A 20,260-nucleotide genomic window follows, 5' to 3' on the forward strand; every position below is an offset into this window, starting at 1 on the left:
TTTTCCCTAGGCTTTCTTAACTTGTTTAACTCACTCCAAAATTTTTTCTTATTTTCATTAAAATTTCTTGACAGTGCCTCTCCCACTCTATCATCTGCTCTCCTTTTGCACTCTCTCACCACTCTCTTTACCTTTCTTTTACTCTCCATATACTCTGCTCTTCTTATAACACTTCTGCTTTGTAAAAACCTCTCATAAGCTACCTTTTTCTCTTTTATCACACCCTTTACTTCATCATTCCACCAATCACTCCTCTTTCCTCCTGCCCCCACCCTCCTATAACCACAAACTTCTGCCCCACATTCTAATACTGCATTTTTAAAACTATTCCAACCCTCTTCAACCCCCCCACTACTCATCTTTGCACTAGCCCACCTTTCTGCCAATAGTCGCTTATATCTCACCCGAACTTCCTCCTCCCTTAGTTTATACACTTTCACCTCCCTCTTACTTGTTGTTGCCACCTTCCTCTTTTCCCATCTACCTCTTACTCTAACTGTAGCTACAACTAAATAATGATCCGATATATCAGTTGCCCCTCTATAAACATGTACATCCTGGAGCCTACTCATCAACCTTTTATCCACCAATACATAATCTAATAAACTACTTTCATTACGTGCTACATCATACCTTGTATATTTATTTATCCTCTTTTTCATAAAATATGTATTACTTATTACCAAATTTCTTTCTACACATAGCTCAATTAAAGGCTCCCCATTTACATTTACCCCTGGCACCCCAAATTTACCTACTACTCCCTCCATAACATTTTTACCCACTTTAGCATTAAAATCCCCAACCACCATTACTCTCACACTTGATTCAAAACTCCCCGCGCAGCTTGTAATGACAGTAGTGACTGGTTGAAAAAATTAATTGCCGGTACTTTGTGCATCTATACAGAAATAGATTTGCGAATGCATACATGAATTTATTACCGTTCTGATATCATATTCAACATTATAAAAACATAAATTATTTGAAAAGGTGACTTAATATAAAATGTATTGTAAGGGAAGTATTATGATTGAGAAAAGGTCCATAATAATCATACATCAGTCATATCTGCTCATGTAAGCATAACTTTGATGGACGAGGTCTACATAATGTCTTACAGAATACTGTTAATTTACATACATTTTTTTTTTTTTAACAAGTCGGCTGTCTCCCACCGAGGCAGGATGACCCAAAGTGAAAGAAAATCCCCAAAAAGAAAATACTTTCATCATCATTCAACACTTTCACCTCACTCACACATAATCACTGTTTTTGCAGAGGTGCTCAGAATACAACAGTTTAGAAGCATATACGTATAAAGATACACAACATATCCCTCCAAACTGCCAATATCCCAAACCCCTCCTTTAAAGTGCAGGCATTGCACTTCCCATTTCCAGGACTCAAGTCCAGCTATATAAAAATAACAAGTTTCCCTGAATCCCTTCACCAAATATTACCCTGCTCACACTCCAACAGATCTTCAGGTCCCAAATACCATTCGTCTCCATTCACTCCTATCTAACACACTCAAGCAGGAGTGAATGGAGTGAATGGAGACGAATGGTTTTTGGGACTTGACAAGCTGTTGGAGTATGAGCAGGGTAATATTATGTGAAGGGATTCAGGGAAACCGGTTAGTCGGTCTTGAGTCCTGGAGGTGGGAGGTACAATGCCTGCCCTTTGAAAGAGAAGATGGCAAAACTGCCTCTTTTCTGTTTAACAGTATTTGAAATGGCAATTAAGGACCCTTGTTACCTATATATATCTCATGCATCCCTGCATTGTTTGTAACAGATTGACAAAGCTCCGGGTGAGCAAAACATTGCTAAAATAAAGTGTCATATTAGTTGTATCTGTGTCCATTTATCATAAATCAAAATTATGCTTTACCTGAGTAGATATGACTGATGTACGATGGTAACACTTTCCTTACAATTCTCTTACAATATATTCAGTTACCTTTTCAAATATTTTTTTTTTGGTTTTATATTCTTGGATATGATATACAAATGGTAATTAATTTATATCTACACTCATAAATCTACTGTTATAAAGATACACAGAAAGTACTGGCAATTAATTTTGTCACCCAATCACAATCTTCATTACAAGCTGCACTATTCATTCATGAAAATAGTCTTTATTCTTCTGTTCATTACATGAGTTGCCCAATATTATTTCTGCCCAGTAGAGTGTCCAGGAACTTTTTTCTGAAGCAGTACATTACAGTAATAACTGATGTATTTTTGTGAGAGCTAAACGATTCCCCAAAATGCTCATAAGAAATACCTAATAATTCCACTGTATTCATATCCAATATTCTCTACTGTATTATTTCAATGTGAATAAAATTACACTACAGTACTTTAAGCAAGTTAGGGGGAGAGCAATGATGGTTTAGACAGCTAGGTAGCTTGGACGGTCTATTTGCCCAAAAAACATTAAACTGGACCTGTACTCTCGAGATTTAGTGTGAATATGTTATGACTTCACTGTCCTACATTATGATCAAAGATGTCCACAGAGTTTCTGACCTAGGTGCAATTGTATATAAATTGCAACATCTATGCATTTCTTTAGTGAATGATACATAAAATTTTGTGTTCATCTTGTTCAAATGCTAGAATTCACTGTTTTTATAATAGACAGTACACTTGTTGATATGATTGAGGGCACAGACAGCTGTATAAACCATTACTTATAATGTGTGATTTGCTATAATGATTCTTTTATGCTTTATAATAATTTAAAATTTATTATTTTTTTATTAACAGATTGGCCATTTCCCACCAAGGTAAGGTGGCCCAAAAAAGAAAATCTTTCATCATCATTCACTCCATCACTATCTTGCCAGAGGGGTGCTTACACTAGTTATAAAACTGCAACATTAACACCCTTCCTTCAGAATGCAGACACTGTACTTCCCATCTCCAGGACTCAAGTCCTGCCTGCCCACTTCCCTGAATCTCTTCATAAATGTTACCTTGCTTACACTCCAACAGCACATCAAGTCCTAAAAATCTTTTGTCTCCATTCGCTCCTGTCTAACATGCTCACGCACACTTGCTGGAAGTCCAAGCCCCTCGCACAAAAAACCCCTTTACCCCTCCCTCCAACCTTTCTTAGGCTGACCCCTACCTCGCCTTCCCTCCACTACAGATTTGTATACTCTTGAAGTTATTCTATATTGTTCCATCCTCTCTACATGTCCAAACCATCTCAATAACCTCTCCTCGGCCCTCTGGATAATAGTTTTGGTAATCCCACACCTCCTCCTAATCTCCAAATGATGGAATAATACTATAAACATAAGAAGCATAGGAAATACTTAAGAATATGACCATCAAGTCTCTGGTCTAGCATCATGTGAAAGATGCAACTGGTCAGTTATTTGGCACTTCACACATTCCAAATTTTGTCATGGAACATTAAATTTCAAAGACAAGTTGAAATTAACCAATGTATACACCCATACCAAGATATAATAAAAATGTATCTTCCTGTAGAATTTAATTTTACACATGTAGAGGTAATAGATATATTTCATTTGAGAACAATGTGTGTGGGGTATGGATATTATGCAGAGAATTTTGAACATGGCAATTAGAAGATGGTGTGGAGGTTAAGAGAGGAATAATTCATATGATGGAAGAGGGGTTGTTGAAGTGATTTAGGCCTTTAGAAAGGATGGAGCAGCATAGGATGACCAAGAAGGTGCATAAATCATGGGTGGAAGGAAGAAGGGGCAGAGGTCAACCCTTGAAACATTGGAGGGAGGGAGTAAAGGAGATTTTAAGTGGTAGGGGCTTGAACATCCAGTAGGCATGTGTGAGTGTGTTACATCAGAGAGAGTGGAAGCAAGTGGTAGGCAATGTAACATTTATGAAGAGATTCAGGGTAAAACTGGTTAGCTGAACTGAGACCTGGAAGTGGAAAGCACAGTGTTGCAGTTTAAAAGGTTCTTTGAACTGTAATGTCTCAGCATTGTCGGCTAGACAGATTCTGAGTGAAAGATGTTGAATGTGTTTCCTTTGCATTTATTGGGGAAAAGGGGTTACCTTACCCTGGTGGATGGACAGCGTGGTAAAAAAAAATGAATTGCTAAGCATTCCTACCACATATATGATTCATTCACACAAGTGGGCTAATTTCAGACAGCTGCTTAATTTTATTAAAAAAGGTCTACCTACAAAACTTACTATCGTAGAATGTTAAATGTCAGGGGTAAAAACCCTTCAAGACCTAATGAAGTTATAACACAATCCAAATGAGTCTACCTATAAAGCTAAAATTTAAACATATAAGATTGTAAAAAGTGTCCATAGGATCTTTGCTCTCCCCTATACAGAAATACATTTAAAAACTATTCATACTAAGACAATAAATAAATAATTATTAGGAAGTCAGTAACCAGAATGAGCAATTCTCTTAGTCTTGTGATAAACTTTCAGGTGTGAGCTTAAGTTTTAGAGTCCTTTAACAGCAAACTTTCAGTACTGCTGTAAACTTAAATTAACTTGCAAAACAATAAAAACATAGCTTACCAAAACCATTTTAGCAATAGAAACATTGCCTTAAAATAACTGTTCACAACCATTTCTATACCACAAGAGGGATTTACCATAGCTCATAGCTGGCAACTGACTTACATTTAACCTCATCCCCCACCAGATTTAGGCAACAAATCAGTCATTTTTGAAGTTTCACCCTTGCCCCTTGGTACAGCCTTGGCAGCACTTTTTACACGCTTTGTCTCTTGATCTCTGCGATGTTCAGCACGGATCCGTTCAGCAATTTCTTTTCGTTCAGCCTGTAAATAAAAAAAAATAATATATTTAAGTTTGTATTTCTTACCTGTACTCACTTTACATGATGATAACCAGTTTACATTTACAGTTCATCACAAGATATTTTGAATAGGGTTCTAATATCCTCAGCCAACATTAAACACACATACTACAAAACCATAATACCTGGGTAAGTGGAAAAATATGCATGATAGAAACCAAAACTGCAACCTATCCTTGAAAATATTTTTCTGGATTTCTGCATTAGGTCTTACACTTAAGAGGAGGGATTTGGGATATTGGCAGTTTGGAGGGACATCTAAACTGCCACATTTAAGTGGCTCTCCAAAGACAGTGATTATGTATGAATGATGGTGAAAGTGTTGAATGATGATGAAATTTTTTTCTTTCTTTTCGGGTCACCCTGCGTCGGTGGGACACAGCCGACATGTTAAAAAAAATTACTTTCAAAATGTAGAGCACTTTGGGCATATTAAAACCAGAACTAGAAACTACTTGACACTGAATAGTTCAAAGTTAGATTATTTGAATGCTAAATTTAAAATAATTATGCTATCTGAAGATAATGACCTTTACCATGCAGGATTACTAAATGTAATGATTTTTACAGGTAACAAAACTGCAATTAAAACAGCAATGCGAATATAAAGAAATTGCAACACAACTGTACTGACAGTTTTTGTTATAATAATTAATGGGAAAGGTAGAAATATTTTATAACACACTGGCCATCTCTCACCAACGCTGGGTGGCCTGGCAAAGAAGACACTTTCACCATCACTCACTCCATCACTGTCTTGCCTGAGGTATGCCGATACTACAGTTCAAAACTTCAACTATCCCTACCCCTCCGTAAGAGTGCAGGCACTGTACTTCCCACCTCCAGGACTAAAGTCCAGCAAATTAGTTTTCCCTGGATCCCTTCATAAATGTTGCCTTGCTCACATTTCAACAGCACGTCTAGTCATAAAAACCAGTTGCCTCCATTCACTCCTATATAACATGTATAAGCCCCTAGCATGCAAAACTTCCTTTACCCCCTCCTTCCAAACTTTCCTAAGACAACTCCTAGAAATATATTAGTAATTAGTAATTAGTAATGGTGGTTGGGGATTTCAATGCTAAAGTGGGTAAAAATGTTATGGAGGGAGTAGTAGGTAAATTTGGGGTGCCAGGGGTAAATGTAAATGGGGAGCCTTTAATTGAGCTATGTGTAGAAAGAAATTTGGTAATAAGTAATACATATTTTATGAAAAAGAGGATAAATAAATATACAAGGTATGATGTAGCACGTAATGAAAGTAGTTTGTTAGATTATGTATTGGTGGATAAAAGGTTGATGGGTTGGCTCCAGGATGTACATGTTTATAGAGGGGCAACTGATATATCGGATCATTATTTAGTTGTCGCTCAAGTTAGAGTAAGAGGTAGATGGGAAAAGAGGAAGGTGGCAACAACAAGTAAGAGGGAGGTGAAAGTGTATAAACTAAGGGAGGAGGAAGTTCAGGTGAGATATAAGCGACTATTGGCAGAAAGGTGGGCTAGTGCAAAGATGAGTAGTGGGGGGGTTGAAGAGGGTTGGAATAGTTTTAAAAATGCAGTATTAGAATGTGGGGCAGAAGTTTGTGGTTATAGGAGGGTGGGGGCAGGAGGAAAGAGGAGTGACTGGTGGAATGATGAAGTAAAGGGTGTGATAAAAGAGAAAAAGGTAGCTTATGAGAGGTTTTTACAAAGCAGAAGTGTTATAAGAAGAGCAGAGTATGTATATGGAGAGTAAAAGAAAGGTGAAGAGAGTGGTGAGAGAGTGCAAAAGGAGAGCAGATGATAGAGTGGGAGAGGCACTGTCAAGAAATTTTAATGAAAATAAGAAAAAATTTTGGAGTGAGTTAAACAAGTTAAGAAAGCCTAGGGAAAGTATGGATTTGTCAGTTAAAAACAGAGTAGGGGAAATAGTAGATGGGGAGAGGGAGGTATTAGGTAGATGGCGAGAATATTTTGAGGAACTTTTAAATGTTGAGGAAGAAAGGGAGGCGGTAATTTCATGCACTGGCCAGGGAGGTATACCATCTTTAAGGAGTGAAGAAGAGCAGAATGTAAGTGTGGTGGAGGTACGTGAGGCATTACGTAGAATGAAAGGGGGTAAAGCAGCTGGAACTGATGGGATCATGACAGAAATGTTAAAAGCAGGGGGGGATATAGTGTTGGAGTGGTTGGTACTTTTGTTTAATAAATGTATGAAAGAGGGGAAGGTATCTAGGGATTGGCGGAGAGCATGTATAGTCCCTTTATATAAAGGGAAAGGGGACAAAAGAGATTGTAAAAATTATAGAGGAATAAGTTTACTGAGTATACCAGGAAAAGTATACGGTAGGGTTATAATTGAAAGAATTAGAGGTAAGACAGAATGTAGGATTGCGGATGAGCAGGGAGGCTTCAGAGTGGGTAGGGGATGTGTAGATCAAGTGTTTACATTGCAGCATATATGTGAACAGTATTTAGATAAAGGTAGGGAAGTTTTTATTGCATTTATGGATTTAGAAAAGGCATATGATAGAGTGGATAGAGGAGCAATGTGGCAGATGTTGCAAGTATATGGAATAGGTGGTAAGTTACTAAATGCTGTTAAGAGTTTTTATGAGGATAGTGAGGCTCAGGTTAGGGTGTGTAGAAGAGAGGGAAAATACTTCCCGGTAAAAGTAGGTCTTAGACAGGGATGTGTAATGTCACCATGGTTGTTTAATATATTTATAGATGGGGTTGTAAAAGAAGTAAATGCTAGGGTGTTCTGTTTCGCTCCATTCTCTCCACATGTCCGAACCACCTCAACAACCCTTCCTCAGCCCTCTGGACAACAGTTTTGGTAATCCCGCACCTCCTCCTAACTTCCAAACTACAAATTCTCTGCATTATATTCACACCACACATTGCTCTCAGACATGACATCTCCACTGCCTCCAGCCTTCTCCTCGCTGCAACGTTCATCACCCATGCTTCACACCCATATAAGAGCGTTGGTAAAACTATACTCTCATACATTCCCCTCTTTGCCTCCAAGGACAAAGTTCTTTGTCTCCACAGACTCCTAAGTGCACCACTCACCCTTTTCCCCTCATCAATTCTATGATTCACCTCATCTTTCACAGACCCATCTGCTGACACGTCCACTCCCAAATATCTGAATACATTCACCTCCTCCATACTCTCTCCCTCCAATCTGATATCCAATCTTTCATCACCTAATCTTTTTGTTATCCTCATAACCTTACTCTTTCCTGTATTCACTTTCAATTTTCTTCTTTTGCACACCCTACCAAATTCATCCACCAATCTCTGCAACTTCTCTTCAGAATCTCCCAAGAGCACAGTGTCATCAGCAAAGAGCAACTGTGACAACTCCCACTTTATGTGTGATTCTTTATCTTTTAACTCCACACCTCTTGCCAAGACCCTCACATTTACTTCTCTTACAACCCCATCTATAAATATATTAAACAACCACGGTGACATCACACATCCTTGTCTAAGGCCTACTTTTACTGGGAAATAATTTCCCTCTTTCCTACATACTCTAACTTGAGCCTCACTATCCTCGTAAAAACTCTTCACTGCTTTCAGTAACCTACCTCCTACACCATACACCTGCAACATCTGCCACATTGCCCCCCTATCCACCCTGTCATACTTATATTTTATTTTATTTTATTATCACACCGGCCGATTCCCACCAAGGCAGGGTGGCCCGAAAAAGAAAAACTTTCACCATCATTCACTCCATCACTGTCTTGCCAGAAGGGTGCTTTACACTACAGTTTTTAAACTGCAACATTAACACCCCTCCTGTCATACGCCTTTTCTAAATCCATAAATGCCACAAAGACCTCTTTAGCCTTATCTAAATACTGTTCACTTATATTTTTCACTGTAAACACCTGGTCCACACACCCCCTACCTTTCCTAAAGCCTCCTTGTTCATCTGCTATCCTATTCTCCGTCTTACTCTTAATTCTTTCAATAATAACTCTACCATACACTTTGAAAGGTATACTCAACAGACTTATCCCCCTATAATTTTTGCACTCTCTTTTATCCCCTTTGCCTTTATACAAAGGAACTATGCATGCTCTCTGCCAATCCCTAGGTACCTTGCCCTCTTCCATACATTTATTAAATAATTGCACCAACCACTCCAAAACTATATCCCCACCTGCTTTTAACATTTCTATCTTTATCCCATCAATCCCGGCTGCCTTACCCCCTTTCATTTTACCTACTGCCTCACGAACTTCCCCCACACTCACAACTGGCTCTTCCTCACTCCTACAAGATGTTGTTCCTCCTTGCCCTATACACGAAATCACAGCTTCCCTATCTTCATCAACATTTAACAATTCCTCAAAATATTCCCTCCATCTTCCCAATACCTCTAACTCTCCATTTAATAACTCTCCTCTCCTATTTTTAACTGACAAATCCATTTGTTCTCTAGGCTTTCTTAACTTGTTAATCTCACTCCAAAACTTTTTCTTATTTTCAACAAAATTTGTTGATAACATCTCACCCACTCTCTCATTTGCTCTTTTTTTACATTGCTTCACCACTCTCTTAACCTCTCTCTTTTTCTCCATATACTCTTCCCTCCTTGCATCACTTCTACTTTGTAAAAACTTCTCATATGCTAACTTTTTCTCCCTTACTACTCTCTTCACATCATCATTCCACCAATCGCTCCTCTTCCCTCCCGCACCCACTTTCCTGTAACCACAAACTTCTGCTGAACACTCTAACACTACATTTTTAAACCTACCCCATACCTCTTCGACCCCATTGCCTATGCTCTCATTAGCCCATCTATCCTCCAATAGCTGTTTATATCTTACCCTAACTGCCTCCTCTTTTAGTTTATAAACCTTCACCTCTCTCTTCCCTGATGCTTCTATTCTCCTTGTATCCCATCTACCTTTTACTCTCAGTGTAGCTACAACTAGAAAGTGATCTGATATATCTGTGGCCCCTCTATAAACATGTACATCCTGAAGTCTACTCAACAGTCTTTTATCTACCAATACATAATCCAACAAACTACTGTCATTTCGCCCTACATCATATCTTGTATACTTATTTATCCTCTTTTTCTTAAAATATGTATTACCTATAACCAAACCCCTTTCTATACAAAGTTCAATCAAAGGGCTCCCATTATCATTTACACCTGGCACCCCAAACTTACCTACCACACCCTCTCTAAAAGTTTCTCCTACTTTAGCATTCAGGTCCCCTACCACAATTACTCTCTCACTTGGTTCAAAGGCTCCTATACATTCACTTAACATCTCCCAAAATCTCTCTCTCTCCTCTGCATTCCTCTCTTCTCCAGGTGCATACACGCTTATTATGACCCACTTCTCGCATCCAACCTTTACTTTAATCCACATAATTCTTGAATTTACACATTCATATTCTCTTTTATCCTTCCATAACTGATCATTCAACATTACTGCTACCCCTTCCTTTGCTCTAACTCTCTCAGATACTCCAGATTTAATCCCATTTATTTCCCCCCACCGAAACTCCCCTACCCCCTTCAGCTTTGTTTCGCTTAGGGCCAGGACATCCAACTTCTTTTCATTCATAACATCAGCAATCATCTGTTTCTTGTCATCCGCACTACATCCACGCACATTTAAGCACCCCAGTTTTATAAAGTTTTTCTTCTTCTCTTTTTTAGTAAATGTCTCCTGAAGGGGTTACTAGCCCATTGCTCCCGGCATTTTAGTCGCCTCATACGACACGCATGGCTTACGGAGGAAAGATTCTTTTCCACTTCCCCATGGACAATAGAAGAAATAAAGAGGAACAAGAGCTATTTAGAAAAAGGAGAAAAACCTAGATATATGTATATATATATGCATGTGCGTGTCTGTGAAGTGTGACCAAAGTGTAAGTAGGAGTAGCAAGATATCCCTGTTATCTAGCGTGTTTATGAGACAGAAAAAGAAACCAGCAATCCTACCATCATGCAAAACAGTTACAGGTTTCTGTTTCACAGTCATCTGGCAGGATGGTAGTACTTCCCTGGGTGGTTGCTGTCTACCAACCTACTACCTTAAAAAATTACATGCATGAATATGAATGCTGACTGTCAGGTTTTTATGATCTGGTCATCTAGTTTAAAGGTGACCAGATCATACTGGTGTTATTAAAAGCTGCCTAACAGCAGCTTTTAATAACACCAGTGTCTTAAGTTTTGTGGTGAAAAATACACATAAAAATGCTTAAATGGTTCAGATTTGCAGAGATAATGGTTATCTATAGGTTAGTAAGTAGTGTTAGAAATGAGGTGTGTACTAAGGTGTGTAACAACGGGAGTACTCAGAGGAAATGCTATCTGCTAGCCTGCTAATTACAGTACAAGAGTTGGAAATATTTTTCAAGTCACAATGAAAGGACTAAGCCTGTAAGGGTAATAGTGATATATTAGTATGAAATAACATTTTATGATACCAAATAGACAGAAGGAACTAGTTGGAAACAATACTTTATGATACAGTATACAGCAGATACAAAGAAAATGCTCACCATTTCCTTTCGCAGAATAGCCATTTCTTTTTCCTTTTCAGCCAAAGCTTTTCTGCGAAGTTCTTCTTCACGTTGCTTAGCAGCATTAGGAACTATAATTTTTGTTTCATTTCTCCATTCTCTCTCATCAGGCTTCACTTCCCTACATAATAACATTTATAGAAAAAATCATTACCTCATGTACATAAAGGACCATCATCATCTAAACTTTTTAATATTATCTGAAAACTCTTGCTTAGTTGTAGATAACTGATGTGATAATGCTCTAACAAGGATGATACAGAAGCAATAAAGCCCTGATGGCTTTTTTTTTTTCTTTTTTTTTAAGTCTAACTACTATAAGAGAAGGTGGCTTAAAAAAAAAACTAGAACCATACAGTGCCCACAAAAATAATCTGGACCTCCTCTTTATTATTATGAAAATTTTTAAAAAGCGACAATATAAACATTATAGAGCAAAAGACTTTATCACTTGATACTTTAATATTTTGTTGTCTATCCCTTGGCTTTGATGACCATTTGAAGCTTTCTGAACATGCTTTCACTCACATTCCTGAAGTAATCAGTGGATAACTGGTTGACCCGAATGTTTTTCACCTCCTGCTGCAGACATGACACGAATGAAATATGGCAGGATTCCACCTTCTTTTTCATAATATTCTAGACATTTTCAATGTGACTGAGGTCTGGACTATTCTCTGGCCACTGTAAACCATCAATATTTTTTTCAGCAAGCCACTTGGTTACATTTTTTGCCTTGTGACAGGGAAGCATTGTCATGCATTCAGGTGATGCAGCCATCATTACAAACAGCATAAAGTGGTCCAAATTCCTGTTATGTATTTGATGCTATACCTCATTTGAATGTCTTCTGGTGTTATCTGTCAAATCTGAGTTAATACAAGGGACTTCAGAATGTATCATTTCTTAATGTGTTTGTATATGGCAGCAAGATAGAGTGTTTTATTGCAGTGCTCTACTCCCAAGTGCCCAGGATTTGGAGCTCTATTTAGTGTTGTGTAATTTTGTGCCTAGTAGATAAATATGGGTCATTCAAAGATGAACAATGAGGAAAAAGCTTGTATATTGGCTTGGAGATAGGAAAAAGCTAACATAAAGGAAATTTGTCACAGTACTGGACAAGCAGTCTGGCATAAAGGCTTTACTTGCTGCTGCCCATGGCCTCTAACCAGTTCTCTATGCAGAGAACTACATAGAAATCCACATATGACTGCATCACAGCTCAAGGAAATGCATCCTGAGCTCCTTGATTTGGTGCATGCATCACTGCCTGCAAAAGGACCTCCTCCTCCTGCCAAGTCACTGTGCTGCATGGAAACCCCTTCTTATGTTCAGTATGAAGAAGGAATACCTGCAGTCTTCCAGGAAATATGTGCACTGGAGTGTTGATGACTGGAAATAATTCACGTGGTCAGATGAATCCTTATTCAGTGCTTCCAAGATCGTCAAAGATGGTGAGGCAGTTCTCCTCCAACACCAGTTACAACCATGCATACACTGAGCACCATAAAGCACCCACAATCCTTCATGGTTTGGGGTTGCTTTAACCCTTTGACTGTTTTCGACGTATAAATACGTCTTACGAGCCAATGTTTTTGACGTATATATACTCAATAATTCTAGCGGCTTCAAATCAAGTGGGAGAAAGCTGGTAGGCCCACATGTGAGAGAATGGGTCTGTGTGGTCAGTGTGCACCACGTAAAAAAAATCCCGCAGCACACATTACGTAATGAGAAAAAAAAAACTCTGATCGTTTTTTTGGAATAAAACGCCGACTTTGATGTGTATTTTCGTATAGTATTTATCGTTGTATTTGCGTTTTCATGGTCTTAGGTGATAAAATGGAAAACATATTACAGAAACAGAGATGATTTTCATTACTTTTACGATGAAAACGACCTTGAAACTGAGCTCAAAGTAGCGGAAATGTTCGATTTTTACCAATGTTCAAGAGTAAATAAATCACACCACACGTCCAATACACGTCAACTGGGGAGTCTAATATTCTTTCACTAGTGCACTGATATTATTTATACCATTTTTACAATAATGCAGTCGTCTGCATAACAGTAAATTTTGTATTTTTTTGTATGAATAAAAAATCAAAATAGAAAGCAATAATAATATAAGAGGGGCCTAGAGATGTGACTAATGAACAGAGCATATGTTATTTTAGTGCCACGAATGTCTACCTTGTTTATTCTGGACCCTATTTTGAAATTAGCATCTTTTTTATTTTGCGTGAAATTGGCCAAATTGCCAATTTCTGACCACCATATTGGGTAGTCCAAATTAGTAAATGGGAGGTTTCTTGTACTCAGCTGATAGATAAAATGGAGTTCTAAAGAAATAGCTATGAGTTTGGTCAACTGGAACAATGGAATTGGCTGAAAATAGGGCTCAAAGTCGGCGAAATCGCCGATACGCATATGTCGCCAAGACCGCTAACTTCGCGGGAGCATAATTCCATGAGTTTTCGACCAAATTTTGAACTTTTGGTGTCATTACCATCGGGAAAAGATTCTCTATCATTTCATAAGAAAAAATTTTTTTTTTTTTTTTCAAAAATTGAGCGACATAGAATGACAGTTTCAGAGAGGGGCCTGAAACAGTCAAAGGGTTAATGGTTTACTTTGTTGTGGGGGGATTTGTACTTCTCAAAAAACATTACAATAAATGCCAACTGCTACCTAACCATTCTCTAAAGACCACCTGTTAAATATTTTTTTTTTTAAATTAACAATTGTACCACCTTCACAAATGATAGCACCCCATCACCAGGCAAAAAAAGTTACCAAGTGGGTTGCCGAGAAAAATATCGAGGTTTGACAGTGGCCAGGGAATAGTCCAGACCTCAATTATACTGAGAATGCCTGGAATATTATAAAAAACAAGATAGAATCCTGCCACATTTAATCCATGTCATGTCTGCAACAGATCAAGGACATCTGGCTCTAATGGTTATCCACTGACTGCTTCAGAAATCTGAGGGAAAGCATGCACAGACAGCTTTGAATGGTCATCAAGGCAAAGTAATACTGTACCAAGTACAGTATTAGTTTTTGTTCTATAATGTTTATATTGTTGCTTTCTTATGATTTTTGTAAAAAGAAATGGGAGGTCTGGTTTATTTTTTCAAGCACTTTATAAACACACAAACAGATATACAGTATAATGTCCTTCATGATTAAGATATTAGTACAGTATAGTCTATGTTCCTATTTTATAGGACCTTCAATCGAGTAAAGGACTTAAATTCGTTACCTATTTGCAAGAATTACTTGAAGCTCCAATGTGAGGTTCACGTGCGATGGCAATTGTACAGTATCCCCTATGGTCACCCAGCCAGCAGCCTTCATCACCATTCTACCAGCTTCATGCTGCCACACATCACCATTGAATGTCTTGTTGGTTATCTTCAATGTCCTAACAAAAGGTTCACAAAAATATAATAAATAATATAAAAATTGCAGTAAACATTTTGTGAAAATTATGAGATAATCGAATGGCAAAATCTTGCAGAATTAGTTTAATGAAAATAAACAAGGAAAAATACACACATGTAAAAGTGAGAACAGAACATTAACTAGCATTTATAGGACAATGTATACACAAAACATGAACTAGTATTTACAGGACATAATGCACTAGATATGGATTAGCCTCACAGGCCATACTGGTAATACATACACTGATACTAACATATGTATATGCACTCAAATTTTAACAGTAAATAGTATGAGCAAGTGGTAAGTAGCATTTAAAATGGATAATTAAGAAGTATACACAGCACTTAAAAATATAATGTACACATACCCATGTACATTTATTTATTTATTATTATTTGGACGTGATACAAAGTTGTACAAAAGAAATACAGTGGTTGAGTGTACATATCAAAGGCCCCTTGTGTGCAGAACATATACTACAAACACATAGCACCCCTGTATTTATAAATTAATAATTTCACAAGGAGGCCAGGGAAAATTACAAATATAATTAAAACAAGACTTTATGAGACAAAAAAGCACACCCTCTCTTAGGCTCAACTGGAAGACCAGGATATCTACAAGAGGTGAAGGACATAGGTTCAGAACTTGTGCAGCACAGACAGACACAGACAGACACAGACAGACAGACAGAGACACACACACACAGACACACAGACAGACACACAGACAGACAGACAGACACACACACACACACACACACACACACGCTAAAACTATCTACTCCTGTTCCAGTTATTGCTGCTCCCACTCTGCATCAACACTCGGTTGGAATCCGGTATTTGCAAACTCACAGTGGACAATTCCATAATTATAAATGTTCAAAAACTTCAGTCTAGTAGGTCAAAAGATCTTGATTTCTGGGCACTCCACAGTGTAATGTTTATTTTTTTTTTATTTTTTTTTAACTTTTGCAGGTCTTGCACCTGAAATGCTAAGAATTCAGTGGTTCATTTGTCAAGTTACTGCTTGCCTACTACATAAATTTCCCAACAAAATTCTAACAATTACAACCACATCTTCTGGTGGAAATTCTATCATCCATATGTATATTTATCATTTCAGAACAAATCATATAGCATTGCTTAATGGTATCTCTATTCTATCAGATCTTATTATTTAAAAAAAGGATGTGTATTTTTTTTACTGTGAACATATGAATACCCAGATCAAGTAGGATCTGCCTTATATATGCATACTGTGCAGTGGCAGCATGTCCATAGGAGCTGCAGAGCTGCAGTCCCCCCAGATGCTCACTGCCAGACATATGACTTGATCAACCTTACACTAAAATAATTTGCAGCTGACAAATATATTGCAGGGAAAATCTGTTGTATATTGTTTTCTATGTATTTATAAGCAAATTTTTTATTTTTTTGTTGAAACGAGATAAATGATTAAAAATAGAAGTTCAATGTGGTACGATAGCATGTATGTATAGGCATTACTGGCGTTACAAGCCACCACTGATACTCTGTAATGCTTCTTAGTCTGTCTTATCATGGTTGCTAATGCTTATAAGGGATGAGATCAGTATATAGAAGATCAGAAAGCTTATATTTTTTGAAGTTATTAGGTTGCTTTTAATGTTTGTTATAAATATTTATTATCTATTTCACTGCAGGTTGGGCTCTTCAGTGTCTGCAGGGATGATCTGGAGCCACAAAATAAATCTCTATCCCCAATTTTTAAGTGTACTAGTTGCCAATTATATCAGTCAATTCCATGCTAAGTTTAAACAGTTAGTCTAATGCTAGTGACTTTTGTGTATACATACATTGTTTTATAGACTTTTGCTAGCTAATGTAGCTCAACCTGTTGCTTGTTGAAGTGACCCATCATCAACCGTACCTTACTGCTAGCTTATTCAACTGCTACTTCCCCACTTTGTAATTTAATCTATTTCTTTATGTGAAAAAATTATTTATGCTGAATTGTCACACAAAATTTTAATTCTAAGCTATAATCTTGATACAAATGCTTGAGGCCCTTTCCTTGATACAAATGCTTGAGGCCCTTTCCTTGATACAAATGCTTGAGGCCCTTTCCTTGATACAAATGCTTGAGGCCCTTTCCTGGCAACACCATTGCTCTGTCCAGTTATGTACATTAAAGCCATACAAAGCTCCGGATGAGCAAACTATAGCCTATATTAAAGCATCCAAAATGTTGTGTGCGTGTGTTCAGTTACTTAATACACTGTACTGTATATGTTACTTACAATACAGTGTTTATCAAGCATTTATTTTCTCTCTCGGTTTTGTTAATTTCACTACAAACTTCATTCAAGAAGTCCTCCACAATTTTTATGAAAAATCAATTATTATACAGATATCTTCAGCAAAAGAGAAACTAACCGATACTTGGAATCATCTGGATGACTGACGACATTTCTAAAAATTCGTATCAGGAGCTCTATGCAAGCTCTTTTATCTTTTGTACTGAGGTCATCTAGTAGAGTCAGTGCAGCCTCTACACTTCCCATAATTCTGAAAATATTAGACATATTACAGTAAATTCTTAAACACAAAATACATAGAATAATTGCTCTACTAAACTGCCATAAAAATTTGGAATTTATTGCAGCTTGTCTGCTCATATCATAAAAATCTTTGAAAGGGTCCTAAGAAGCAAGATCACCACCCATCTAGAAACCCATCAGTTACACAACCCAGGGCAACATGGGTTTAGAACAGGTCGCTCCTGTCTGTCTCAACTATTGGATCACTACGACAAGGTCCTAAATGCACTAGAAGACAAAAAGAATGCAGATGTAATATATACAGACTTTACAAAAGCCTTCGACAAGTGTGACCATGGCGTAATAGCGCACAAAATGCGTGCTAAAGGAATAACAGGAAAAGTCAGTCGATGGATCTATAATTTCCTCACTAACAGAACACAGAGTAGTCGTCAACAGAATAAAGTCCCAGGCAGCTACGGTGAAAAGCTCTGTTCCACAAGGCACAGTACTCGCTCCCATCTTGTTCCTCATCCTCATATCCGACATAGACAAGGATGTCAGCCACAGCACCGTGTCTTCCTTTGCAGATGACACCCGAATCTGCATGACAGTGTCTTCCATTGCAGACACTGCAAGGCTCCAGGCGGACATCAACCAAATCTTTCAGTGGGCTGCAGAAAACAATATGAAGTTCAACGATGAGAAATTTCAATTACTCAGATATGGTAAACACGAGGAAATTAAATCTTCATCAGAGTACAAAACAAATTCTGGCCACAAAATAGAGCGAAACACCAACGTCAAAGACCTGGGAGTGATCATGTCGGAGGATCTCACCTTCAAGGACCATAACATTGTATCAATCGCATCTGCTAGAAAAATGACAGGATGGATAATGAGAACCTTCAAAACTAGGGAGGCCAAGCCCATGATGACACTCTTCAGGTCACTTGTTCTATCTAGGCTGGAATATTGCTGCACACTAACAGCACCTTTCAAGGCAGGTGAAATTGCCGACCTAGAAAATGTACAGAGAACTTTCACGGCGCGCATAACGGAGATAAAACACCTCAATTACTAGGAGCGCTTGAGGTTCCTAAACCTGTATTCCCTGGAACGCAGGAGGGAGAGATACATGATTATATACACCTGGAAAATGCTAGAGGGACTAGTACCGAAATTGCACACGAAAATCACTCACTACGAAAGCAAAAGACTTGGCAGACGATGCACCATCCCCCCAATGAAAAGCAGGGGTGTCACTAGCACGTTAAGAGACCATACAATAAGTGTCAGGGGCCTGAGACTGTTCAACTGCCTCCCAGCACACATAAGGGGGATTACCAACAGACCCCTGGCAGTCTTCAAGCTGGCACTGGACAAGCACCTAAAGTCAGTTCCTGATCAGCCAGGCTGTGGCTCGTACGTTGGTTTGCGTGCAGCCAGCAGCAACAGCCTGGTTGATCAGGCTCTGATCCACCAGGAGGCCTGGTCACAGACCGGGCCGCGGGGGCATTGACCCCCGAAACTCTCTCCAAGTAAACTCCAGGTAAACATACTACTTCAACCATAATAAAAAATACAAAAATATTTAATAAATCAAACAAATGGAATTATCAAATAGCATAAATTTAAATCATTCACTTTAAGTGCTAAACCCATGTGGGTCATTCAGCGCAAGACATTTTGGAGGCTTGATCCTCCGTCTGTTGAGCGCCAGACAGACACGTTTTCTATTTGTACTCACCTAGATGTATTATCATACAGGACAGGCTGAAAACTTAACCATTTTAATCTATGAGAATTGTATATTTAATTAAGAGGTGAAATTCTCTGCACCACTCACTCTACTGGATCTTACCATTGTTAATACAGTTATTTAAGGTGTGAAATTCTCTGCACCACTCACTCTACTGGATCTTACCATTGTTAATACAGTTATTTAAGGTGTGAAATTCTCTGCTCCACTCACCCTACCAGATCTTACCACTGTTAATACAGTTATTTTGTTCTCTCTCATACGGTTCTCAATGTTGGTTCAATTTTTTTTTTTTTTGTCAGAGTTTACTCAGTGGAGAGTTTATTTCTGAGAAAGAGATCTATTTATTTTGTGATATCAGCAAAAAGTGCATAGAGACCTCAAATCTTTCTCAAAACAGGGGGTTATAAAAACTTTCATAAATAATTATAAAAGATGACGAAGAGTGATGTGAGATTAGTTTAGCCACTTAGTGGTGGCTAGACTAATGCACAGGCAGGATACAAAAATTAGTAATAAGAGAAGCAAATGAAAGAAAATGCTACTATTACTAAATTTAAAGAAATCCTAAACTATTAAGCTGTACCATGGCTGGGGAAAGTGACAGGTGGGAAGATAATCAGGTTTGACCTGAGGAGGACAGCTCTAATTCCTTAGATCAAGAACCCTTTAACTGCATCAAGGAACTCCCCCCTTCCCCTTTGAATTCATGAAAATTATAAATTTTTTAGGAAGGAGGAAGAGAGGGAGGAGGAATAGGGGTTGTTCCAGGAGGGATCAGAAGAAGTGAGTAAACAATTATATGCACAATAAGAAAGGTAGCTAATGAACTAATGGTACAACTTATTTCAAACTGATTCAATGCCCTTCAGTTTTATGGAGAGATTGAATGTTAGATTTAACTATGTAAATTTACATAAAATTAAGGTGGTATATTTTTAGCAATATTTTTGAAGCAGCAGACAGGAAACTTAGAATGTTCTTGTAGTTTTATCCATATTTTGTAAACAATTCGTGTTTAACTGGCATGTCTATGGCCAGCAGTTAGAGACCAGCTTCCAAGGAAGCACTATTCACAATTTGTTATGTTTTGCTTCGTGTTACTCAAAATACACT

The 20,260-nt window shown here is 37.9% G+C and overlaps 1 protein-coding gene across 2 annotated transcripts in view; it reads right to left on the reverse strand.

The window, feature by feature from the left end:
* Positions 1–1,930: 1,930 nt before the first annotated feature.
* Positions 1,931–20,260, reverse strand: part of LOC128692307 (uncharacterized) — a 28,750-nt gene continuing 10,420 nt past the window's right edge. For both annotated transcript variants that reach the window (XM_053781382.2, XM_053781383.2), the window contains exons 2-5: positions 17,279–17,410; positions 14,677–14,838; positions 11,391–11,532; positions 1,931–4,816 (exon numbers count right to left, since the gene is read on the reverse strand). In XM_053781382.2, the coding sequence (XP_053637357.1) occupies positions 4,664–4,816; positions 11,391–11,532; positions 14,677–14,838; positions 17,279–17,406 (585 nt within the window). In that variant the 5' untranslated portion in view covers positions 17,407–17,410 and the 3' untranslated portion in view covers positions 1,931–4,663. The remainder of the gene's footprint in view (positions 4,817–11,390; positions 11,533–14,676; positions 14,839–17,278; positions 17,411–20,260) is intronic.

This window comes from Cherax quadricarinatus, chromosome 53 (genome assembly GCF_038502225.1).
Source record: "Cherax quadricarinatus isolate ZL_2023a chromosome 53, ASM3850222v1, whole genome shotgun sequence".
Taxonomy (NCBI): Eukaryota; Metazoa; Arthropoda; class Malacostraca; order Decapoda; family Parastacidae; genus Cherax; species Cherax quadricarinatus.